The 26,456-nt window shown below is 44.8% G+C and overlaps 2 protein-coding genes across 7 annotated transcripts in view; one reads left to right on the plus strand and one right to left on the minus strand.

Annotated features, from left to right (window-relative positions):
- LOC119456146 (cholinesterase 1) overlaps nucleotides 1-26,456 on the plus strand; it is a 91,336-nt gene that overhangs the window by 4,290 nt on the left and 60,590 nt on the right. The window contains exons 2-4 of one of the 4 annotated variants that reach the window (XM_049669562.1): nucleotides 20,126-21,146; nucleotides 22,013-23,232; nucleotides 25,983-26,290. In XM_049669562.1, coding sequence (XP_049525519.1) covers nucleotides 21,107-21,146; nucleotides 22,013-23,232; nucleotides 25,983-26,290 — 1,568 coding nt within the window. In that variant the 5' untranslated portion in view covers nucleotides 20,126-21,106. The other 3 variants (XM_037717761.2, XM_049669563.1, XM_049669561.1) reach the window with 3 other exon arrangements.
- Nucleotides 4,003-17,777, minus strand: LOC119456143 (serine/threonine-protein kinase Chk1). 3 transcript variants are annotated; one of them, XM_037717757.2, is made up of 15 exons: nucleotides 17,624-17,777; nucleotides 17,216-17,272; nucleotides 16,806-16,874; nucleotides 16,619-16,718; nucleotides 16,403-16,526; nucleotides 16,186-16,250; nucleotides 13,547-13,616; nucleotides 12,596-12,781; nucleotides 11,813-11,917; nucleotides 11,006-11,104; nucleotides 10,847-10,937; nucleotides 6,206-6,392; nucleotides 5,405-5,536; nucleotides 5,075-5,176; nucleotides 4,003-4,316 (listed from the first exon to the last, which is right to left on the minus strand). In XM_037717757.2, coding segments are annotated over exons 1-15 (1,506 nt in total). In that variant the 5' UTR covers nucleotides 17,626-17,777; the 3' UTR covers nucleotides 4,003-4,199. The 3 variants fall into 3 exon arrangements, with proteins under 3 accessions (XP_037573685.1, XP_049525521.1, XP_037573686.1); XM_049669564.1 differs by having other exon boundaries at nucleotides 17,216-17,292; nucleotides 17,624-17,748; XM_037717758.2 differs by lacking the exon at nucleotides 17,216-17,272 and having other exon boundaries at nucleotides 17,624-17,764.

The following is a 26,456-nucleotide window of genomic DNA, read 5'->3' on the forward strand; positions in this document are numbered from 1 at the left end:
TGACATGACCGATCCCATTGCCAACAGTCACAATCGTAAGAACTAAAAAAAAAAAAGATGTCCACTACAGTTCTGCTGGTTCTTTACCAGTTAATGCATTCCGGAAAACGCAATCTTTCAGCACCAACGTTCAAGCCCCGCCACGGCAGCTTCCCCACAGTACTTGCCCCAAATGTGCTACATGAAAATGCTGGCCACGCATTCAGTTTCCTCTCTGGTATCACCAAAACTCTCAGCTCTTCACACGTTGCCATTCACAGATTCACTAACCACATTGTGATAACCAACAACATTAGTATCAGAGCCCTTGCATATGGCGTGGTGCTTGCTGTTGGAAGCGTACTGCTTTTGTTGGGCGTCATGCTTTTGCTCTGACAGCATCATATTCTGACCTTGACCACCAGCTCGTGTTGTTTTGGGTTCCTGTCGTAGTTTTAAGCATTATTCAATGAGAAAACGAAGCGTGTCTCGGGCCACTCGAGCTTTAGCAGCATGGCACGTGTCGGCCATCTGTGCTGCAACGATTTGCACAATGGTTCAATTTTGTAGATGTCATGCTACAGTCTAGTCTGCCAAATTTTCAGTGCTTTCAAATTCTACATTTTCACAGCTAATACATTTTTGTGTGGACAGGGCCAAATAAGATATTGTAAGACTTCTGCATAAACATGCAATTACACAAATGACAATCAGTTTCTCACGCCTAAGTGTAAAGCAACATACGTCATGGCATCGCAGTGTGAGTCATAAAGTTCTTCCAAGTACAGTAGACTTTGTTAATTCGATACCGACCGAATGTCTCGGCCGCACCCATACCATTCTATGTCCCCCCCCCCCAAACTTCCGTTCTTTCCATTTCAAATTGGCCTTAGCCGGAAAATTCGAGCTTCGCTGCAACACAGCCTTGTTATGCGGTGAAGCATACCAAGAATGAAAAAGGGCCACTGTCACGGAAGATAGTATGCGTTCCTTAATTACATGCGCACGCATGTGCCATGCACCGAGAACCAGAGAAAATTTGAGAAAGTTAGCGAAAAGGAAGGCGGCAAGATAAAAAGAAACTCTGAAAGTCAAGGGGGCATTTAAAGCCAATAACAGTAACACTAAAGTTACTAGGCGCATCTGTGCTCGCACTGTGATCGGAGACTGCGCCAGGTGCGCATGTAAATTAAACACATGCTCATAACAGTGGCACCTCCCCCCCCCCCCACCTGCTTGGTATGCTTCACTGCATAACGCGACTGTATTGCGGCGAGGCTAACATTAAAAGACATGCTGCCAAGTGATTTGAGTGTATAAGAAAAAACATTTATTTCATTACTAAAAAATAATACACATTGTGCGGAGGCAAACTGTGCAGTGGCGACCATGCAGGAGCGCTCAGCGTCATTTAAAGGGACACAGAGGCGAGTGGCGACGCCACCTTGAAGTTCCCACCCTTGCTCACCGCGATGTCATGGACTTTGACAGCGGCTTCTAGGTCCCAGTTAATTCTTTAGCGATAAAGATTGACTACATTGTGTTCTAAAGGAGACTTGACGTGGCAAGTTTCGTGAAACATTTACTGAGCCAACGTGGCCCAAACTGAAAAATAACTTTAGAAGTTGTGATGTCACACTGAAGTGCTGACGTCGGGGTTCCCACGCGAAATTCAAAAAAATTACTTTGAGCTTCATTTTCTCTTCTAATAATTTACTTGATTGCGATGTAATTAACGACAGCAGAGTTCTCGAAGAATACTTGATCAGTCTTAAGTTGATTTATTGTTTTGCTTTAGTGTCCTTTAAAAATGGCGCCAAAAACTGTGCCTCCTGGTATTTACAATGAACATAAAAAATCACTTTGAAATCTTTCGAACTTTGATGTACCTTTCTGGAAAACTATCTGACCGATTACGTTGAAATTTTCTCAGATTATACTGACATCCCTTGCAAATAGTCTAAACTTTAAAATGTGAAAAACGAGTTATAATTCTGAAAAAAAAAATTACTTCAAGGTCTCACTTACGGTATGTGACAAGTGAGGGGCATATTTTTTCTTGCGAGATGAATGTAGGAACCCAATTTCTTTTATAGGTTCGGATTAAAGCCACTATCATGTAGAATTAGTGTGCAAAATTTCACGGTCATACTATGTTGTTGTTTCTGAGAAAAGATACATTATAAACCCTAGCCCGAAATTTAGTTCTTGAATACATAGAAATAAAAAAGGCTGCAGTGAAAAAATTACACCAAGTGAAGGCCAAAAGGCATTCTTAGTACAACATGCAACATCTCACACTAAAAATAGTGAACGGTTGAGACATAAAGGTTAAACCAAGATGACCCATTTACCCCCCCCCCCCCCCTAACAGCGTAAGCTTTCTTTGCTTACCCAATGAGAATAACTGTCCGTTCTTCGCGTAAGACTATCGCTGTCTAGATAGAGCTAGCAGCAATGTTTTACCACTAAAGTTGCTCACAACCTTGTCTTACATTCTTTACAAAGTTATTCCTCAAAATTTGAGAATGACAACTCGCATACAAATGTGAAAACAAAACACCGGCTGCAAATGCCTTTATGTTAAATCTTCTCAAGCTAAAATATTAAAAGTGCGAAACAAAAAATTGACAGTCACTATAGCATACGCCGAAGAGGGTGAAGGCGAAAGCCTGTGCGCTCGAGAGACATTTATTAAATTACTTGACATTCTCATTCGAATGCATTGTTACTTATTAGTACTTGTTTTTTCCGACCAAAGGTCGCGGGATCGAGTGCCTAAATTTACCCTACCTTAATTACTGTGCCTTAACACCAAGATTGTGGATTCGAGTGCCTAATTAACTCTAAATATTAACTTCACCTTAACAGCAAGGGTGGTGGGTTCGACTCCCACAGAAGGTCGTGGGTTCGAGTGGCTTAACTATCTTAATAACACGGTGACAACGGTGACCCACGAACCCTCAAAACTGTAGTAGCGCGAGCGTTGCGTGCTTGACCCACGCGCCATCAGAATTGTTGCACGAGCGTTGCTTGCTTATTCATAGAAGATGACGGTGACCCGCACACCATTACAATTGTTGCGCGAGCTTTTGCATACTATATGCAATACACGATGCCGGGTCGGTGTAGTAAGTGAATTACTACTAAACAGAGTCGTCATTGTGTATGATTTCGCTTCGATGACACGTTTTTCGCTCAAGGACGTTGAAGGTCGACTGAACGATGAGACACATAAGACTTTCGCCTTAATAACAGAAGATCGGCCTACGCAAGAGGCCTCGTTTCTACCATAAAGCGCACCTTCATGCATAGCGTTCACTGCTTGCGTTTTCTGGTAAACATTACGGTTACATAAGCTGCAGTTGCCGGGAAATCTGAGAAGCAGTCAAGGATCTCTGAATGCTATTGCGTTGCACTCTTAAATGCGTAAGCATTTAACGAGAAACCCAACGAGAAAACTGTCCGAGCATCCGTCCATCCTTCGCGTAAGACAATCGCTTTCACATTTGCCAGCTATGGAAGAAGACGACAACAAATCTGCAAGCAGTGACACGAGTGCATCTCTGACTGCGTGACATGTGCAATCAGGAACGTACTAGGCACACATTTAGTAAGCCAGAACTGTGGAGCAGTCGTGGCTTCAGATCGGAACGTCATCAGCGCACCTGCAGTAGTTTGCTTGCCTTATCAGTTCACGCTGCACCGTCTTCCGCAGCAGTTCGTGTTGCCGCAGCATTGTTGCATTTACCGTAATGGCGCCCGGACGACCACAGCCGCTCAGCAGTACTAAGATTACCAGCAGTGTTGACACCATGTCTTTATTATTAAATGGTTACGCATCATTCAGAAAACTCCCTAAAGAGATTCTACTTAATTTTTTTTTTCCTGGGTTTTCTTTAATTCGACCAATTTCGTCAGCCCCGCCAGGATCGAATTCACAGAAGTAGACTACAACACAATATACAATAATACAACACAAGCGGTGTATTCGTGATAAAAAGGCACTTTTATTGTCTATAGCATGCCTGAATTCTAGTGACATGTCAAAGCCAAGGCTCATTAGCATAGCACTATACAAGGCTCATTAACATAGCACTATTTACACTACAAATGTACACATTATCAGGTAAGAACGTAGGAATTGTTGGGCAGGCACGATTGGCACATGAGATTCTGTTCATCAGTCTCATGAAGATGGCACTAGACTACGACTTAGGTCAAGGAATGCTGTTAGTGGCCACAGCTATAGGCCAGCTGACAGGGCCTTTGGCAATGTGTTCAGACAGGTGGTTCCTGATGATCACGAAGTGCTTCTTGAACTCCAAGCCGTCACCCTGAAAGACAAGCCCCTTTGTTAATTCAGTGCACTTGTGGATATGCTGCATGTATAGTTCCATGCATCGAATGCGCAGGTAAATAAAGCTTGATATGATTTTCAAGGGAAAAACCACTGCTGTTCAATAGAAGCAGCCAATCAAAATGTCCAGGTTCAATATAATCATGTTTAACTGTGTACCTTGTGCCATACTGCCATCAAAAGAGCATATTAAAAGCCTCTGATTCAATTCCAATATCAACTGCCCAATCAATTTATAAGGATGAACAGAGTTCAATTAAAATTTATTCTAACAGCAAGCATACACATGTTTACCTTCCCAATCATATAGGTTACCTTATAGTAACAATATGGAAGAACTTGGGAACAAACACCACAGCTAGCAGTTCAAATTTTAGCACAATGAAGCAAAAAAAGTTCGCCAGTCATTGCACAAATGGAATTGCAGAATTATTAAAATGTTACTGAACTTACGGGCAGTCAAAAACAGTTTACACCAAGAGGTGACATATTTTCAATGTTATGTAGTGAATTACATTTTCTCTTTCTGGGTACACAAAACCAAAGGAATGAGAGCACTTAGGATGGAAGTTTTAAAGTTGTGAAAAGAGTAAGGTTCTTGTACTCTTGACAGCTATTACAGACACTATAAAAACACATAAGGATGTGAGATCAGCAGCAAAAAAAAAAAAAAAAAAAAGGGGGGGGAGTGTCCACAAAAAAGTTTCTGCAAAGAGCACATGCTGCTGTACTTACACGAGACAGCCTGAAGTCCACAAGTATCTTTGCACTCATCTCAATCAGGCTTGCTTTAAACACTAGCTGTGCTTTGCGTTTGTCTAGCGTTGTAACAGTGATCTGCAACAAAAAGAACAAAAAGCATCGGATCTTGCCGCAGGCAATGTCACAGCCAGCTAGCTATAACTATTTCAGCAGAAATCGTGAAGTGCAGCATGAAGTGTGCCACTGTTGTACACAATATATACTTATACCATCAGAACTGTATTACGAAAGGGGGGCTAACATAATGGCTAACATGTCATTAAAACATGACATGAACAGCCACTAAAAGAAAATTGTGCTTACCTGTCCAGGAGAGTTCGTCTTCCACGAATAACCCAGACGCTCAAAGAGTGATTTGAGCTCCTCAACAGTCTGTTGGGCATCAGTGGTGACAAAGAACCTTGTCATTCGCTTCACTAACCTCTGAAGAGGTGTCTGAAAGAAAAAAAAAAAAAAAAGATTAACCGCACTAGTCTAAACAATTACCAGTCCTGCACATTTGCCAGGATTGTTCCAATAGTACATGCTACTTAATCTATAGCCAATGAAAAGCCAAAGTGAAAAGTTCCATTGCAGTTGGCCAGAATGTCTGGTCTTGGAAGAGAAAAAAATCTGAGCTGTATTAGTAAATTACCCTCCTACAAAAAAAAGGTCACTCCTACTTTGAAAAGAAATCTAATAAGCCAGAAAAGTCTCCAAAAAAAAACAAGAAAAACATGGGTGGCAATGCCGCCTGGGAAGTTCCCACAATCAGCTTGCCGTGACAACAAATTATGATGCCATTTTCTCGGGACTAATCAGTTTTTTTTTTTTAAATCAGTAATCACTAGCTACATTTTACTCTAAAAGAGTCAAAGACTGAGCTTAGCAAGTGTAGAGTGCATTTACTGCACCAAGGTGGCCCCAATATGGCGGGAACAATATACTTAGAAATCCACGACGTTACACTGACGTGGTGTCACTGAGCAAAATTTCATTTTCTCTTGTAATTAAGTTGTTTATCCAAATCAAAGGAACAATTTACCAGTGTAAACTGATTTGAGTGTTTCTGTTTAGTTTCTTACACTATACTATTTTGAGGTGCATATTTATTGTCCAGCTCACCTGTGAAGAGCTCTGTGTACCCTGCGTCTGTGTGCTCAGTAGCATGTCATCAAGGTGTGCTGGTTGAGAAAAGCTAACATGTTGCACAACCACATCTGTATCAGAAGCCAGCTCCAGACTTGGCTCAACACCCCTACGCAATGGATCCGGCTGTGAACTTGAGAGCCTGGTGATGGTGTCGTCGTCCCTGGCAGAGAACCACGAAAAAGGCAAAAGTGAGCAATGCATTGGACAATAGAAAAGGGCTGAAACCAGAAAATTTGTGTGAACATTACTAGCAGCATATGTTCACAAGGAATCTGTTCAGTGTAATACAGTAGACTTCCGTTTAATTCGATTCTGACCGAACGGGCCTGCCCGCACACATGCATTTCTATTGGCCCAAACTTATTTCAATCCTAGAATTGGCTTCCGCCAGATAACCAGTCAGCACACACGACCAGTCACGTGAGTTTGACCAGTCACGTGCGCTCGACCAGCCAGCACGCACGCACCTGACCCCTATGGTGACCCCAATACCAACCCCTTTAGTGGCAACGTGTGTCTCAGCGAAGCTGAGGGGACAGTCAATGCATTGAACACATGTCAATTCCCGTCGAAAACAGTTATTTTCGGCCTGCTTTAGGAAGATTTTATCGCAATAACCATAGTTCACATCTGATTACTGTATTTACCCAATTTTAACCCTTTTTTTTTTTTTGCAGGAATACTGAGACAGACATTGCCTTCACGACGCAATCGGATTCGAAACCAAAATCGCCTTCGTGTGCTTTACCGCATAACACAGAACTATTGAGTCGAAGCTGACCTTAGAAAACCGGCCGCCATTGTGCTACATATTAGAACCTTGCCCATTTTACAGTGAAGCTGTGAGCCTCTCGTTGGTTGGCATTTTTCGTGGCGTCATACGAGGGCACAAAATGTGGGCCGATCCTGGAAGGAGTGCACTACTGGGCCGACCCACGGCGGAGGTGAAACAGGCTTGAATCATTCAGCAAAGTGAAGCGAGAAGTGCATACGTTCTTTGGAATCACACATACAACATACAGAACAGCATTTGTTTCAATAAAGAGGAAGGACAAAACAAGCATCCCAACCACATAATTGATAAGGCGCTCCTGATAAGAATGCGAATCACGTAGCACTCCCCGCATACGTTTCCAGGTAAAGATTAGTGTTGCACAAGCTGCTGCTTGCAACGTCACTAGCCTTTCGTATATAAAAGAACCAGCCTAGCAACAGATTTCATTGTTGCAGCACCGCTATGGGTAGGCAACGCTCAATTAGGACTCCCGAGGAACTGCGTGAATACGAGGAGCGGCAATACGACTAGCAGTGGCGTGCTGTCAAAATTACGATTACTCCCGCTACTCTAAATTACCATTACTACCATTACTCTAAAGCATTAAAGCATTGTACACCGCCTCAGCATTTGTAATTGTGGCTTTCAACAGCTTCACCGGACATCCACTTTAGCAGGGCTGGGATGGCGAGTCAATTTTTTTTCTTGCTGAAAAAGCGGGTGAGCATTAGATTTTTTTCTGTTTAGGAGCTTCAATGTGATTTCTCCATTAGTTTTCAACTCTGGACACATAGAAATTAGGCGCACAATTGATTCGAAGGAGTGTTAGCATCGGGCAAACTGCGAAATGAATCAGTGGTGTTTCGTCATTTTTTTCTGCATCTTGTTTAATTCGATTAATTTTGTCAGTCTGGTCAGGGTCGAATTAAGAGTCGGCTGAAGTACCGACTACCAAGTGAGTCCTTAAAGGAAAAAGGATATGGAGAGGTTGGCATTTTGAAAAATACATCAGTTACGCTATTGTTGCAAAGTAGGAGACTAGGTCACAACGAAAAGAGAAATTCAGTGCACAGGAGATAAAATGCCCATTTGGGGGTTCTTGAGAAGTTCAGATATTCTGCAGCTCAATTTCTGCGGTGCAGGCATAGTGAGACACTCAAAACGAATGCCAAAGTGCAGACGTGTTTTGTCCGACTAATGTGCACGAATTAGATAAGTTTGAGAGGTCCTGAAATGCTGGTCTGATCGACTTCTGAAGCGTAAATACAACCGCACTTGCATAGACAAAGATGCACGTAAGCGGGGTTGCAACGGCGCTTGCGCATGTGTGCTGTGTCGTCGGCTGCGCTGCTGCTTCCGACTGCTGCTGTCTGCACCAAGTCGGCACCAACAGTAAAGGGTGCAGCAAAATTGTGAACCAGCCCTGCACCTTTAGAAATTAGCGGCGCGGTTGAGAGGGTGCCGCTGCTGCACCAGTGAAATTAATGACAGGGTGCAGCACCTCATAAACTAGTTCAGGTGATGCAGGCAAATCAAACATACCTAAATTGAACTCCATAGCTAAACAAGAGATGCTAAGAATAAAATCTGCAAAACAAGAGATGCTAAGAATAAAATCTGCAAAGATATAAGCCAAAGTATTGTGTTCTATTGACTGTATGTCTGCACCTAATGCCACCCAAGTAATAAAGAACATATACTGCCTGCTAACCTGGCAGTATATACAGTAGAACCCCGCTGTTACGTCGTTTCTGGCCGGTCCCGGCACAGCTCCCATAGAACCCAATGCATTGGTAACCCCGCTGTTACGTCGCAACTGTGGGACCGTTCCCGCATCATACATTGCGAACTGCCACCCCGTGCCGGCCTGAGTGGTCATTGTGACTTTTCATGTCGCTTGGCTTGGTTGCTTGACGGTGGCATTGGCCGCCCAAAGTGCCGGGGGCGACACTTATGACGTATTTTCGGTTTCCGCCAGCAAAAGTATGGCCCTTGAGATCCGTATTTGCTATCTAAAGATGGTGTCTATGACGCGTTGTGGCCCTAAAATTGGCTTTGGCTCATAGATGTTCCGTATAAAGTCCAAGGACGATAACGCCGTCGCCGCATGCCGTATGCTGTATGTGCGAGTGCAAGCGTGCGAGGGGAGCCAACGACTGCGTCTAAATCTTGCGCGCAAAAGAAAGAAAAGCAGGGAGGAAGCGTGCGCCTTCTTCCGTTGCGCTCGAGGCACCGGCGAGGGACCGAGGGGGGAGGGATAGCAGGAAGCGTTGTGCCCACTGTAGTTGTGCTCTGGCATTAAGGCCGTATCTTGAAAGCAATCTACGTTGGGGCAGAGTATACGCAGTGTAGGTGCATCAGCGGCTCGTAGCTTTGGGCGTGCTGTGTGTTCTCGGTGCTCAGTTTGCGTTGAAGCAATAGACAACAGCATCAGACAACAGCAGCAGCGGCGTCTAAATTCCTCACGCCAGCGTTTGACAGCGCGTGTCCGCGCTCATCGAGTGTGATGTGTTCATGTTGGCCTGTGGGCGCTGACACCATGCTTGTTAATATTGTTAATAAGCGATTGTTTACAAGTTTATACGGACGATAAAACTACTATTCTTACTTTGTATAGCTGTGTACTAATTTGCTATCGTAATCGATACTTCGGCTGTCGGGCGAAACTACGACTTTTTTTCACATGTAAGAATTAAAATAATATTGTGTGCAGTTCAACACTACTCCCCATTTCTCAATTTTTCCTGTTTCCCGGCTCTTACGGGTTTTTTTTACGGTCCCGTGAAAAACCTATCAGCGGGGTTCTACTGTAATGCAGAAAGTGCTACCAACAGCTTTTGCCACAACTTGGCAGCAGATGTCACAAGTCAATGTTTTATGTATTGAAGGCCACAAGCATGTCGTTAGAGTCGAAACATAGTATTATGTGCAAGACTGTCCACCATGTTCACAAACACTTGCAATTTGCAGCCCTTCTATTATTTCACCAAGTGCAAAGGAGGGCCACTTCTGAACCTAACTATTCAATGTACAGGCTCATCCACTTTTAGGGAATAAATTTCTTAGTATTCCAAGCTTAAGTTTGGCATGTAATCCGGCAGACTAATTTTGTAATAAATATCTGCATTAGGCATGGCATAAGGTGCATTTACTCCATGAAATCAAAGAAGTGCTGCAAGTACACTAGCTTAAATACAATAAGGTGATTCCCTTAAGAATGGATCACCCTGTATTTCAATAGTGCCCCTCAGCCGTTCTTGCAATAAGAAGTTACTTGAGACACCCCTCCACTTCAAAGACAATGCTGAAAGCGCCTGGTTGTGAAATGATCAATGGTCGACAAAAGATGTCAATAAAGCCAACATCTCAACAAGTGGACTTGTCATCGTGCCGTTGTCCTCCTGACAAAGACAAGTCCTCCTGACAAAGACAAGTCCACTTGTCAAAACATTGGTTCCAGCAACATCCTTTGTTCAACCACTGTATACCGTCTCCATCTTCCTGTGATCATCTGTCTTGTTCAGTGATGAAATTATAACACAGGTATCACTGAAGAGCTTAATAGAGTGCAGTGACTACTTCATTTGACAGTTGGCGCTGTTGCATGCTCACCGGAGCACAGAAAGGGTCTCAAGCCAAGGCATGTCTGAACAAGAGATTAAATATCCAAGCCATGAGCAGTGCTATCACAACTTAAGTAGCTGAAAAGTCATGCTTCTACCACAGAAGGAGTGTTGCTTTATGGAACGGGTGTGAAACCCACCAAGTAGAAGTTATAAAATTGACAATGCCTCACAAACAGAACCAGCACAAAATAAAGGATATAAAACGACAATTACCTGCTTGCATCAGCCGCCTGACCAATGTCAAAGCAGCTATTCTTGCGTGCGAACGAATCCACATTGGTGCCCAGCCACTTGGTATTGGCATCTGAAAGTCGCAAAATGTAATTCAGAAACATGTTAAGCATGGCAAAAGTTGCTTCCAAGAACACTCACTTTTCGACTTGAGAAGTTTCTTCATCCACTGGTGGTTTTTGATTTGCTCTATTGTGTACCTTTTTGCTGGGTTTGGCATGAGTATTTTTCTAAGTAGTGCTGCAAAATGTTGCAACCAGGGCAAACCACATCAATGAGCTGTTACCCAAGAATGCTAGAAAACTCAGCAATGCTTTGAAACAACTTGTGCACACTACAAAGATATAGTATCGGGAAGAACATGCTACAAGAAATGAAAGGTTTTGTGTTCTGATGCCGTACAAGAAATCAAAAGCAATATGCCTAGTTATTGCAGCTTCTTTTACTAATCCAGAATGTAACAGTTCGACACGCATCAGCGTCGCTGCAACGATTCGCACTACACCTCAGATTACGTAGATGTTTACAGTCGAGTGTCAAATTTTTTAATTCGTATGGTGCATTTTCCCCAATTCGCATATTCTTTCCTTGCGTTTTTTTTTTTTTACAACATATGAACGAGGCTCTACTGTACTATGAAATAAAGGACCTATTATTATCATCATAAGAAGGGTGGCATTTCTAGAGGCCAGAATCCATTCATGGCAGCTGTCGCACACAAACGAGTGTTCCTTGTATCTAGGGCATGTCAGTGTCTGAGACACAGTCAGCATTAATCGGGTAAAAATCGTGAAGCTGTTAAGCACCAGAAAAACACTCTTTAGAGTTTCAAATTCAGAACCTCGCTACTAAAGTGCAATAGACCTGTAACACTTTTAACAGAGCTGAACGCCATTAGCTGCCAATAGCACGAGATAGTCATGTTGACTTAATGTACAAATCACTCACAAAGAACTGCATTGTCCAGTTTTGACCATGGTGGCACAGTAATCTTGCAGTCCTTCCAATCTTTATACTCTGGGCAACATGCAGAAGGCTTGTCCCAAGGCAGTTCTATAATGTCAACATGATAAAGCATCAAACAGTCATAATGAGTTGGTGACCAGCAAAAAAGTATGTTCCCTCCATAGTAAAGCCATGTCATTAAATGTTTGCAACACCAAGCACAGACCACGCCAGAATAGTGATGTTATAAAGCCTCGGTCAGAGACCAATAAATGCAATAAAGTTACCAGAACTCTGTTCATCCTAGTAGCTTTGTAAAAGCACAGATAAACAAAGTACAGCCACTGATGTGCAACTCTGACACATTTGAGTAAGCGGGGGGGGGGGGGGGGGGGGGGAAGTAAACATAGGACAGGGTAGGTAATGCCACTTTGAAAATGTAGTGCCAGCTCCAATGATAACAAATACTGTTTATAACTTAATCAACCACCAACAATGAACAATTACAAGTTTTTTTCTGAGTGACATAAAATGCAAGATGCCTGGTGCCCTCTCTGTCAGAGCCTTGACTCAGAGCAGAGCATTACCTCGGAGATTACTGGCACAAGAAACACTGTTTGTTGCTGGCACTTTCAATTACCAGCATATGAAAAATATTGCAGGTTTTCTATAAGTGTAGTCCAAAACCATAGATTGATTCAATGATTACTTTTGTGTCACCCTTTATATTGATCAGCGCTCCGTTGTAAATATGACTAGGATAAAGCGGTACAACGAGGCACTCACCTCCACCGAGCAGTGCGACTAGGATGACCCCACAGCTCCAGATGTCGGCAGGCTCTGCACGATACTGCTTGACAAGCACTTCGGGCGCAATGTATGGCAACGTACCGCACCTCTTTACAAGTAATCTTTCTTCTCCCCGAAACCTGAACACTGTCGCCAGGCCAAAGTCTGAGATCTTGATGTTGTCTACGAGAAATGGAGCAATTTTCCAGTTTAGTTGTGTATTCAGTGCACTATTAGAGTTGTGAGCAAGTTTCCAGTGGGAAAGTGATTGTGCACTAACGACCAATGGTGCACTAACGTTTAAGCTGGACCTGCACAGCTTCTTTTATTTAAAAATGGTGGCCATGTGCACACCCTGAGCAAAACAGCAGTGACAAAAGTGAATCTAAAGTAATTTTTGTTTTTATTACATTCAGAAGCAAGAGTGAATAGTGTGTAACTCTTATGAACAGCAAAACGTCTGTACATCCCAGTGTTCGAAGTTTAACAAGCAATGCTTTGAATGAACTACATATTCAGCCAAGGGATCACTGAAGTACCCCCTTCCTCCCCCTTTATTATTCTGGCAAGTTTGCTGAATGTGTATAACAGGTATAACAGCAAAATTGCCCCACTGTCACCTTCACACAAATGGTGGATAAAGAGATTAAATATTTGTGCACGATATGAAAAGAAATATACCAACACTATAACTGCATGCAGTTTCTTACCCAAATTGCATATTAATGGAACCACCAGTTGGCAATGCTCTCTCGCCTCATTTTATCATGTCGCTAAAACTGGGACACCTTCTGATCACCGAGTTGTCATCACGACCTTTGGGTGTGGTGGTTGCATAATCTTGAAGTTTTTATAATTTATCACTCCACACACTATAACAATTTTGGTGCTTTCTATTTAATTTGATAAAATCTTTCAGAAGCAAGGGCAAACAATAAGAACATTCACCATTGGCATCTAATAGGATGTTCTCAGGCTTCAGATCCCGATGTGCCACACCTTTTGAATGCAGGTACTCCTGTAAAAAAAGCAAAGTGGTCAGTTAAATATCTTGACAATATAAAAAGCTTTGCCACAAGTCTACATCTAATGCTTTATAGGTAAAGTTGCGTCACAAGGTTTTACAAATGTCACACACAATCAGACAATTTCTGCACTTTGGCATACCAAGCCAGTTCTATTTTTTACTGTATGCACATGACCATCGAGCATACATCAAAATCAAGTAAATACAATCGTACTGGCACGATTCAATAGCACACAGACTTCAGGTACAGAAACAGAACTACACCACCGGCACGATACATATATGCTGTAGGTCCAGCTGGTCTTCACTGTCAAACTAGCATGAGAGTTATAGGGCTTAACAACCAAAGCCAACACATTAGTGATGAAGGTGCTGTAGTGGAAGACTCAGGATTAATTTTGACCTCCCAGGGCTTATTTTAAAGTGCACCTAAATCCAAGTACAGAGGTGAGCAGCCGTGTCTAGAATGCGGGAATGGCGGCTTCCGGGGTTCTCCGGAGCCAGCCAGCGACGTCTAACGCTAGCTGCTGGGTTTGACATCCAACGGTAGGAGCTGGGCACGTTTGGGCCCAAGCAACTACCGTTAGACGTCGCTGGCTGGCTCCGGAGAACCCCGGAAGCCGCCATTCCCGCGTTCTAGACAAGGCTGCTCACCTCTGTATACGAGTGTTTTGGTTCAATTCTTGAACCAAGAACCAGCTAAGAATCAAACCCATAACCTCAGCAGTAAAATGCTGTGGGGGCGGAGCCACCACAAAGCTCAACCTAAAGAGACAAACAAGACAAAATGAGAAAGCCACGTGAACAGCCCTAATGGCTAGCACTGCTCAATGCCTACTTGCATTGCTTTTGAGCCTTGCAAAATTAAAATTACCAAACATTGATGTTTAAACCGAACACAGCCCATTGTTCTGACTGTGGCCTTGCTCTCTCAATGGTAGTGCGTTTCGTTACGCTTTTATACTCCAAACTAACACAAAGCTGCAACTCAACTTGCGCTAACTAGGCACACTGCACTAATAGCAACAAAGAATTCCTATGCATCATTTTCTTTAAACGTGATATCACCTTTACCACAAAGGTGGGTTCTGTGTTCCTTATTGTAAGCAGTACTGCAGTAAAGAAGATCCCAAAGGGGCAATGTGAGGACAATAGGGTCCAAAAGCAATTGTAATGCAAGCAGCAAACATGCAAGTTCCTTTTGTGAGCAACATGGATATATCACAATAAACTTTAAAGGGCACACTAACTGTGCCACACACATACGACTAAAGCCAGTTTAGAGAAAGAAAAATGACATAAGACATAGCACCAAAGCGGAATTGCAGTGTTACCATTAACAGTGTAATCTGTTCTGCCACCTAGCTTTGAGTAGTTCACAGGGTTACCATAGTAACAAGACAATTGTAGCAGTGAGTCATAGCATCATAGCAGACAAGAAGGACTTGCCACTGCAGCACCTCAGAAAGTATGGACAGGTAGCAAATGCCAAGATGCATAGGCAATGCCACAATACGAAATCATCAATAGTAGGTGCTCCCAAAAATTTCCATAGTCGGACTGCAGACATCAATAGGACACTGTAGAGAAACATTGTCGGCTCATATTCATATATTGGTCGTCCGAAGCTATGGTTGTATTTTTTTGAAAGAAAAAGGTCATTGGAAAAATATTGGTCAAATCGATCATTTTCAAATTTTAAGCCTAGCTACAGCAATAACGACCGTCATATATTTCAGTATATTTTGCAATGTTTCGGCCTTTAATGCAGAAGCGTTTAAAAAAGTTGTGAGGTTGAGCCTTTGGCTGCCTTCACATAAAATAATTTTTAAATGGCAAGAAACAAGTTGGCACTGAGCAGATGCTACCAATATATATGATATTAGGGGTTGCTGGTGCAAACTTGGTGCCCTTTCTGGCTGGCCAAGCATACTCATGAAAAGACCAGCCTATTCACAATTCCATAAGTGTAATCTATCAATCCAGGGTAAATTATTACTTATTCCTGAAGTACCTAAACAGAATTGCACAGAAAGTAGCACTAGTGGGGGGTACAGCTATGTGGTACTATCATCTCAAAGAGAAGCAAAGAATAATTATGTGCATTCTATAGTTTCCCTTCACAAGAAGCACTCATGCCAGGTCCAAAGGCAGGGTGTAGTAATGCAATACTCTCTTGCACGGCAATGGAATTAAAATTGAACCTTTGTCTGCGAGTATACAAATGCAGTCGTCTCAACATGTTCTTCCAGCTGCAATACCAAAACGTTCCCCGAAATCTCTAGGGTTCAGGATGAGAAACTCCAAGTAGCTGAGCATCAGGCTAGGGGAGACCGCTTACCCATTAAAAAACTGGTGGGTTCCCAGTGGTACCCAGATTCGAACAGAGTACCTCCCGCATTATGTTTATAGACATTGAAACGCAAAGCACCAAGTCAAAGTTAAAATGTCAGCACACATAAGAGCTGTCTAACCATCAGGCTTTATCCACCTCTACACTGCATATTCCTGTGTTACAGTTTAGAAAAATGTTTAGGATAATACTAGAAAGGCATCTTACCACTCCAGACATTATTTGCTTGAAATACTTTTGCGCAACTCCTTGGTCCACGCCACAATCAGGCTCTGCGTGTGACAACAAAATAGTCAGCAATAGTCATTGAGAAGGAGCAACAGGGAACTCAACTGAATAATTTTGGAATTGATGTTTGTGTGCATGTAGCACATGTAAGGAAAATCATGTCTCAAGAAGTTCATTGCGATTCCGATGCACTCACCTATCCTGTCAAACAGCTCGCCACCAGATGCATATTCAAGAAAAATATATTGATGACTCCCATCCTTCCTGTGACCATAATATTTAATTATGTTATCATGGTTAAGCATTCGATGAACACATATCTGCAAAACAATTGACAAATTTATAGCAGACAAATTGTAACAAGAGTTGAAAGCATACAAACATTACTAATCCCCCCCAGTGGCCCTCTTACCTCTTTTCTAAAGTTCTCAGCTGCTTCAGCGTGGTCACTATTATTCAACACTTTGACTGCAACTGCTTCTTGCGTTGCTCTGTTAACCAGAAGCTTGACTCTGAAACCAGGCGCAAACAGCTGTTATAGTACTTGCACAACGTACACTATTGGCTGGGAAGAAACTGCATATACTGTTGATACTTACTCCCCATATGCTCCTTCCCCCAGCACTTGCGTTAAATCCCAGCCTTCCACAAACTCGTGCTTCATGGTGCTGAAAGAGAGCGTCGCAAAGTCGCGTCAATGGCAATAAGAGGACGATTACCAGAAAACGACCCCAACAATAGCACGCTGCCATACGCGCTGATACTGCTTTCGTCGCACAGTGCACGAAACTACCGTTCGGAAGCACAAAACACTCCAGTGAAAGCAAATAAGTACGGAGAACGTTACTCCTCGCCAAAGCCGTGGAATGCATGCCACAAAACTTGCAAGCGACAACCGGTGACACAGGGGCAAGTAAGAGGGGGGAAGGTACAAACAAGGAGAAACAAAAGTGTCAACGAGTAGGGTAAGTCTAAAGCAGTGTTATAAAAACGAAAGTGTCAAGCCCACCTTGAGGCAGTGGACGCAGGACATGCTGCCATGGACCGTGTACCGGGAGTAAGGCCCCTGTCAAGACGAGTGCAAGGCTATGTTTGCTCAGAAATAGGCCTTAAAACCTGTTTGGAACGTGATTTGCCGCTTTTGACAGCGAGCCCAAATGAGCCACTGTTAACTTCAAAAAATTACTAACGAGCACCACCTACATGCCTAAATGTGTAACGCTATCGGCTAAAGAAAAGCAACGCGGAACAGACAAAAAAATTGGCCAATGAACCTAACAACGCTGCCGACCAGCGAACACTAGCCATCGACATTTCAAGACAACGGCAACGGGCGCAAGCGTAGCTCGATATCGGCGCGCAGTCACAGCAGATAAGCTTATCTTTACGATCAAGCTTTCAAAAAAAAGCAACTAACATGGTTCCTTGTTCCGAGTCATGGAATCCGTCCCACGAACGTAATTCAGATCTTTCGTTTCATTGGAAAATCATGACAGATATTGCGGCAAGGTTGCGGGGGGTTGCGGCACATGGACAGAGAAAAGCGCGCGAAATGTGTCGATGGAAATGCGACTTACTGTTCGAATGTAGTGTCTGTTATCAATCTCTGCACAATAAAACTATTTAAAAATTTTAGATATGAAAGAGATAAGCTTGTGTGGCAGAATTTATTTAGGCGTAAATAAATTTAGCTTTCATTAGCTCGTAGTACACTATTCCATTTTTGGTTTTGTTTTCGATCAGCGCTGGTTTCAAACGAAGTGTTGGCCCTTCCGTTATGTAAGCGTTATCTTCAGCGTGCGATTCAAAATTCCGACGTGCTGGGAATTCCACACCTCTGACAATCCATAAAAAACTGGTTTAACTGGCGTGTGTTCCCGCCGCGAATCTCCGATCAGGCTGCGTTTGCCAAACTTGAGTCTGTCAGGGTTTGAGCGTTTTAAACTCTACTTTCCGCCGTCACCACATAGCAAGCGTTAATAAACAAAGTCAACGAGATAATGACCTATTCTTGGCTCGTCATTACAATTTCGTTTACTAACATAATGAAATTTTGGCCCAGGAAAATGTCTTATTCTGTTTCCATTTTTTTTTTGGTTTTGTTCACTACCGCCACTTAAAAATTGCCCTACGCCACTTTATAATCTATATATTATATATATATATATATATATTATATATATATCATATTCTACTAACCTCGTCCTCGACTTGTGCCATTCGTGTAGGTTATAGACCCAAATATATATATAATATATATATATATATATAATTATATATATAATTATATCTATTTCTATATATATATTTGGTCTATACCTACACGGAATGCACAAGTCGAGTACGAGGTGATGAGAACTTTTTCGAGACTTCGTTTCTCGACCGGTTATATGATCGACATCGTAGACGATAATAGTCCAATGGCATTGTTCCGCTCACAAACACACAAAAACAAAAATACGGTTATGGCGCAAAACCTGTTCTGATGAATGGAGATGTTGATTAACCGGACCACCTAGTGACGCATTTGCAAATGAATCTGCAGTTTTGTAAAGCCGTTGTGCTCAGGCATCCGAACCAGTGCTTAAGGCAAGGGGGGGGGGGGGGGAGCCCTCGGGGGCGCCCCCCCCCCCCCCCCCCCCCGCGGCAGGTTAACTGTCGCGACAAGCGCTGGAAGTGATTTTATTACATGTAGTGCCTTGCGCGGGGCAATTCTCACTCACATTTTGATTAATGACTTATCGCGATTAGTCGGTTGATAATATTGTATATCAACCGAGATCGCAGGGAGAGGCCTTCGTCCTGCAGTGGAATATAGGCTGATGATGATGATGACATATCGTATAAGAAGTTCCATATATATATATATATATATATATATATATATATATATATATATATATATATATATATATATATGAGCGTGCGTGAGTGTGCGCGTGCTAGCGCTATACTGGTCGCCGCCCTATGAGGCCCCCCTCCACTGACGGGAGACTTTAAGCCCTGATCCGAACCAATCGGATATATGAATTAAGTGGTGATCAGTATCATAATGAGTTGAACGCTCGCATAACATTCGATTCACTAGAAGCAGTGAAGGAGGTATACACAAGCTAGAAATTAGTGACGACCACTGCAGAATCTGCTGATGGGTTTAACAATCCTGCACGAAGGACTCTCTCGGCACACTGTAGCTTTTATAAAGCTATGTGTATGCGTTTATTTTATTGTATGTGAATAGTTATTGGCTGATTGACAAGCTTTTATTGAGATGAGGACGGCTAGACGGTCAAGTTATTCGAAAGGGGAGAAAAAGAATTACATTCGGTGGTCGGGCGCCGGTGGTTCGAGCGCGAAACTATAGAGATAGCAGCGTCACCTTGGCGCGAGTGACATTTCGAGGTACTATCAAATTCCTCAAGTATTTGATATCAGGGGCGGGAAATTATACTCGCGGACAACTTTCTGTGGCTATGAAGGGAAAGCTATGGGCGCTTGGCTGCAGCACATGTGTTACCGCGCCAAGTAGTCCGGCAGCGTTTAGCAGTGCTTTTGGTTGCTCGGAACAGACGCTGTATCGACGCAGCTTCCACGTGCGACGGTTTCGCGTTTGCCCAGACGCGGAAGGGAAAAGCCGCAAAATAAGTAAACTTTTACACTCAGTGGTGTGTTCTGTTATTTAATTGTTGCTGGTAAGGACCTCAGCCTTGCTGGTAAGGACCTCAGCCTAAACTAACGTGGATTAGAACGTGGGACTCTTTTCAAAAGCGCTCTCACTTGTGCGTGCTTCGCTTCCGTACGTATAGCCTTCCCTTCATAGCCGCAGAAGGTTGATCGCGAGTTCAGCTGCAGAGATGGTGGCAGCCGACGCATTCCCACAATAGGGGGTGAATCGTTCGGTGTGGCGCTAGTGCTGCAGGTGGAACATATCGGTGGCAAGACTCATCCTCGTCCTCGGTGCAGTTGTGGTCTGGCAGTGCTCAATACCTCTAACGTTCATCCTCCATTTGGCGAGTCTTGTGTATGAGCACCTGCGCGCCTCGGGGTATCCCCGCGTATAGGAGTGCAGAATTCACAGAGCTGTACTCATGCAGTCGGCGTATGTCTGCCTGGCGGGCCGCAAGCCTGCTGTTCAGAGGGTTTGGGGCCTGATGACGCGAGGAGGACTGAGACGTCCGGGTTGGAGCGGATGGCAACATATTTAGTTTGTGTGAGGGACACCGATGAAGTACGGTATTGGACATCGGGTGTTTATAGCTCGTTGTGTTATTCCATCATCATTCCTCATCCTCTATTCGCCTTCCTCTTTACTATAGTGTACACTATACATTTACTCCAGCGAGGAGTATATCAAGCCATAGGCGAGCTGCCCCTGCCAACCACTCCACATTTGTTGTTGTTGTCTCCCTTTCATTAAACTTTCTTCTCTGTGTGTAGCACGCGACCTTCTTCGTCCTCTTCAGTATAATTGTTCCATAGGCTGCTTGCCGTCTTCTTTCTTCTACCTGGCCCGTCGCGACGACATGCTACGTTTTCCACTATAAAAAATTCGACTCCAGCCTCCTCACCCACCGATATCTAACCAATTGTACCACCAAGCGCAAAACTTCTGCAGCTATACTGACACGTAATGCGGAAGCAAAATCAGTTTAAACTCCAATCACGAGCAAGATGTGCTCGCATATAGAACAGTTCGCATTGGCGCAGTCCCAGCGATATTGCTACGGCTGCGTGTCAGGAGTTTATTTGGGTGCGACCATTAGGTCATGCCGTTATCGGCAAAATTTTTACGTGTGTGCGGGGACTGCCGATGTTGGGTTGACAGTTGAAAAACGCTTGCTGTCCGGTCGCGGCGCACCTGGACATCGTTGAGACTCGGTAGTTGCGCAACTGCACAACGATGAACCTTAGAGTGAAATGCTTCTGTCGCGGTCTCAAAGGTGAGCAACCCGTTTTGTGGCACGCTCACGTTAGATGTTTTTCGTGGAGTTAGCTGGATCGCTATAACGGCCAGCAGCTAGATGCGGATCTTTTCAGATCTACAAGCTGAATTCGTCTACATTCTCGTGGGCTATTATTAATCGTCACCATCTTTTGAGAGTACACATGCATGAGCAAGCCGCCATCACCCGAAGGAGCTACGGTGTGCAGAAGGGTTGCAAGTGCCCGAGAAACACTTGTATATAAACAGGGCGTGGCCTGTTCTGAAACTCGGAGGACTTGTACCATTATATTGTGTGACTCTGCTTGGCCACGGTGCCAATTAAACCTTTATAAAGCCGTTGGCCCAGGGCTTTGAGGGTACTTATGAACCCCGAGGGCCTGCATGGTGTATACCTTGGAGTACAGCAGTCCTGTATGTTCTCTAATAATCATAACAGTACACTAAATTTAATTACATACTTGTGGCTGCAGAATAAAGCATAAAACGGCTGATTCCATATGCCCTTCGAACTGATCTGTGATAATTTAAAGGGTGCAAACGAATTTTTATTGGGTGATTTCAAAACACTAACGGAGCGCACGTACGCGGGTGCTGAAAGGGCGTGACGATGAGTATATGGTGAATAATAAGCATATTTTTTGCGTCTGTTAGGAGGTAAAACTGTTTAATTGCTGGTTACCTTGGACTTATTGAACGAATAATAACCATGTGCAGCTGATTAATAACATTTCATGGTACACGAATGTTATTTTTTTAATATTGTTGTTTGATTTAATGCTTCGAGGAACAAGAAGTGCGTCATGTATACGTATAGCACCGAAAGGCGCGTTCGACATTCGTTTTTGACGTCCACTTTTTCAGTGCTCGCGATAAACGCATTCCTACTGCTTGGCATCGTGGGAATTGTCCTGCTGACGACCGATGGGAGAAAGCGACACGAGGAGCAACTCCTCCGCGCAGAAGGCAATGGAAGCCTGGTCGTGCTGACGACCGCAGGCCCCGTCCAGGGCGTCGAGATCACTGCGCATGGCAGGACTCTGCACGCCTTTTATGGCTTACCATATGCCGACCCTCCCGTAGGTGAGCGCCGGTTTCTGCACCCTGTGCGGAGGACGCCTTCCATAACTGTCACCATGGCGACCGAGATGAGACCTGCCTGCCCGCAGGAGTCCTACTGGTTTAACACGGAATATGTCAACGCCTCAAGTTTTGACGAAGACTGCCTCCATCTGAACCTCTGGACGCCCAGCGTCCGCGCCAACGATGTGCTGCGCCCAGTCGTCGTGTATTTCCACGGCGGGGGTTTCCAGAACGGCGGCAACAATCTTCACATCTACGATGGCAGCCATTTCTCCGCGCTGGGCGACGTCGTGGTCGTGGTGCCCAACTACAGGGTCAACGTGTTCGGTTTCTTGTACGTTGGCACCCCCGACGCCCCTGGAAACCAAGGCCTGTGGGACCAACGGCTCGCGCTGCTCTGGGTACGGGACAATGCGCGCGCCTTCGGTGGGGACCCAGAACGCGTGACCTTGATGGGCCAGAGTGCGGGATCGATCTCGGTCGGTTATCACGTCCTATCTCCGCTCACACGTCACCTATTTCGGCGGGCCATCATGCAGAGCGGCACGCCCTTCTACAAGGTGGAAGAGAACCAAATCACGGGACCAGAGAAGGCGCGGCGGATGGCAGCCAGGCTCTGCGGGCCGCACCTCCTGCGGAGGCCCATGGCACACGTGGTTGACTGCCTGCGGAACCAGACGACCCAGAAGCTCCTGGGCGCTGTCAAGATGGTTCTGGGACTCAAGGCGTCGTCCTTTATACCTGTATCCGGGGACGACCTTCTGCCCAAGGACCCGCTGGTCACCATGGCCAACGGCAGTGCGCCCCCGGTGGACCTGCTGATAGGCGTGAACGAGAACGAGGGCACGTATTTCCTGTACAAGTTGTACCAAACGATGGGCATCACCGACCCGTTCGTCATGAGCAACAGGCAGCACGTGACCATCGTGAAGTTACTAGTCAACTATGCCCTCTGGGAGGCGCCAGAGGACCTCATCGAGGGGTTACTGGCCAATGTTAAAGTAGGTAGTATATATACGTGAAGTGTGCATGTTCCTTCACTCTTACACTTTAACTGGCCGTTTTGATATAGAGTTGCCATGCTTGATAGATACCGAACAGGGCTATAGTGCACAGATAAAAAAGCACTCATAAGACCAAACAGGCGAAGAACTGCCTGGACTATGACATGAGGTAACAATTGGTGTGCTTCAGCGGAAATGCTAATAATAGAGTGGAAAACTTATATATTAAGGGATAAAATGCGAGCATTCAGCATTTGCTAGCCATCAAAATCTGCGCGTTATCCGAACTTTCCCACATGTGCCAAGATGCTGATTCACATCGCTGAACACGATAAACTTTTCTTGGTGTTACGTACGTTGATATTATAGCAATAATCGTGTGCTAACGTTGCATGCCATTTGTCGCTGTTAAATTTAACGGGGACGCACCTCCCCACCCCATGAGCGACAGTCATACTCCGGCCACGGCGGCCGCATTTCGATGGGTGTGAAATGCGAAAACACCCGTTGAAGCTAAACATTTCGACAGAATTACCTGTCTGGTTGGGAAAATTGATTAAGGCTTAGAGATTGACTCCAACCAAATAAGGAAATTTACTAGCCCGACGTTTCGGAACCAATTCGGCTCCTTCTTCAGGGGGTATTCTTCGGAGGTGGCGGTGTGCCGCTTTTAAAAGGCCCATCGTAAGAAAGGAGAGGAAGGGGGGGGGGGGGGGGGGAGAGAGCTTCAGGCGGGGAGACACTTGACGGGGCACCTGTTCTTGACAGACGAAAGAGGTGGGGGGGGGCTTCGGCGTCGCTGGTCGGCTGGGTTGTCCGATGCTGGGAATGCGTTGACGAGGGGCGGGGGGGGGGGGGGGGGGGGCGGACGAGATGTTTTGGTGTTGCTGACCTAGACGAAGGGAAGCGACGAAGGGAAGAAAGGAACCCCCACTCTAGGTGAGCAACACCAAAACATATCGTCCCCCCCCCCCTCCCCCCGCCTCTCGTCAACGCATTCCCAACATCGGACAACCCAGCCGACCAGCGACGCCGAAGCCCCCCCCCCCCCCCCCCCCCCCTTCCTCTCCTTTCTTACGATGGACCTTTTAAAAGCGGCACACCGCCACCTCCGAAGAATACCCCCTGAAGAAGGAGCCGAATCGGTTCCGAAACGTCGGGCTAGTAAATTTCCTTATTTGGTTGGAGTCCATCTCTAAGTCTTAAGAAAACACCCGTGTACTTATATTTAGGTGCACGTTAAAGAACCCCAGGGAGTCCAAATTTCCGGAGTCCCCCACTACGGCGTGCCTCATAATCAGATCGTGGTTTTGGCACGTAAAACCCCATAATTTAATTTTTTTTTTAATGCTTCGCACTCTATATATGCTTGAGACGGCTTCTTGGATCTGAAAGGGCATAAGCCAGGTGGCAAGGACGGAATCATGAGGCGATAGATTGGCTTGGCCCTTTCACCGTTAAGATATCACCGACGCTTCATGAACGGTACAATTTTCATCCCGTCAGATCATCATCATCATCATCATCAAGTGATTCAAGTTCAATGCAGAATAGAGGTCTCTTCCGACTCCTGCGTCAGCCGAATGCTTCCTATATAAACTCTCAAGGATATTTACACCATTTAGGGCTTATCTTGTCCCTAAGCGATATTCGTCGTCAATATTGCGCACACTTCCTGCTTTCCTGTCAGAAAGCAATGTCACCTGAAAATACGGGAAACGAAGCGGTAAAGAAAGGAAATGTACGCAATATAGATGACGATTGTTGGAGAACAATATAAGCCCCAAAGGGTCCAACATTTTCTTAGAGTGTACATGTAAGCAAATTTTCTAACCCGCTTCGCTGCGATTCTTCAATAAATTTTCTCGCCTTAATGCTCTGCCGCCCTCGACTATACGTTCCTTTTCACTTAGAAGTTGGCACCTATTTTGTTACTCTAAAAGGCCAATTGTTGTCTGTTCTGTACGCATTACATAACCTATGGCAACAACACTTATTCTTAATTTAAGTAAAATGTCATCTATCTGCGTTCGCTCGCTTATCCGTAGGGCCTTAGTTATATCCTTTAATAGCTTGGCATATCATTTTTGTTATCCGTCATGTTTCGGCTCCATTGGTTAGAGCCTGGCATAATGCAGTGATCTTGGAGGCATAATGCAGCGATCATAGTGCAGGAACTTGGATCCAAAGATACCTTTCAGCCTCCTAGAAAATTTGTGTGTCCATGCCTCCCGGATCGCCTTGGGCTAGGTCATGCACCCGTATGCTATTTCATACCGATACTGTCCAGTCGCGAATGATGGTGCAGCCGTCAATGATTCTAGTTATCATGAAGTTCGTGTTTCATGTGTAGACAACAATAATGCACTTAACTAGCATCTGGACTGTTGGAGCTAGTGCACTTCCTGCATTAACATATCTCTGACTCCTTTAGAGCTCCAATGCGTTTAACAAAATATCGCGTATAACGAGCTCCATGCATGTTCCATTTTGATGACTTCGTTACAACAAGGTTTTACTGCATGCAAATGCATATTATACTGTATACATACATGTATAGGCAGCGCCGTTGCGCACTTAGGTGTAACTAGAGCGTGTATTTGTTGACCAATCTCGGCTTTTATACCCCATATAGCAAGTCATTTTCATAGTACACGTCCCTCAATGATCATATTTTATAACCAAAGAGGCAGTCTGTTTTATTCAGTCAAGATAAATTCTGTGGACTTGTCTCCATCGTGGTGCAGGAAGGGACGTCAACGCCAGACATAGTTCGGCATTTGGCCGAGGGGATCGGGGACGTGGCAATGCGCTGCCCGACGCTGTACTTCTCTGACTTCGTGCTGCGCCAGCGGGGCTCGCACCTCTACCACTACGAGTACGGCTACCGGCCGCTCAAGGGCAGCTTCTGGCCACCCTGGATGGGCGTCACGCACTTCGACGAGTTCCCCTTCGTCTGGGGATACGTGTTCGACCGGCCCGAGATGGCCACGCCGCGCGACACAGAGTTCAGCCAGCTGCTGATCGGCCTCTGGAGCTCGTTCGTCCACAATGGGTGAGGATTGCGCGACCATGCGAGATGGCCGTTCATCTGGGAACAAAAAGGATTCCGTTATTCCTGGAAACGCCCACCTCGGGGTGATGGTGGACTAAATCGACACTTGCTTATCGCAGAGTGCAAATTAAAATTAAATTCCGTGGTTTTACGTGCAACACCACGA

This window comes from Dermacentor silvarum, chromosome 6, assembly GCF_013339745.2.
Source record: "Dermacentor silvarum isolate Dsil-2018 chromosome 6, BIME_Dsil_1.4, whole genome shotgun sequence".
Taxonomy (NCBI): Eukaryota; Metazoa; Arthropoda; class Arachnida; order Ixodida; family Ixodidae; genus Dermacentor; species Dermacentor silvarum.

Excerpts from the sequence above, each read along its gene's own strand:
- LOC119456143 (XM_037717757.2), bottom strand. Across the intron at positions 16,527-16,618 it reads CTGAGAACTTTAGAAAAGAG|ATATGTGTTCATCGAATGCT; the intron begins GTAAGAGGGCCA and ends ATTGTTTTGCAG. Across the intron at positions 13,617-16,185 it reads AGCAAATAATGTCTGGAGTG|GAGTACCTGCATTCAAAAGG; the intron begins GTAAGATGCCTT and ends CTTTTTTTACAG.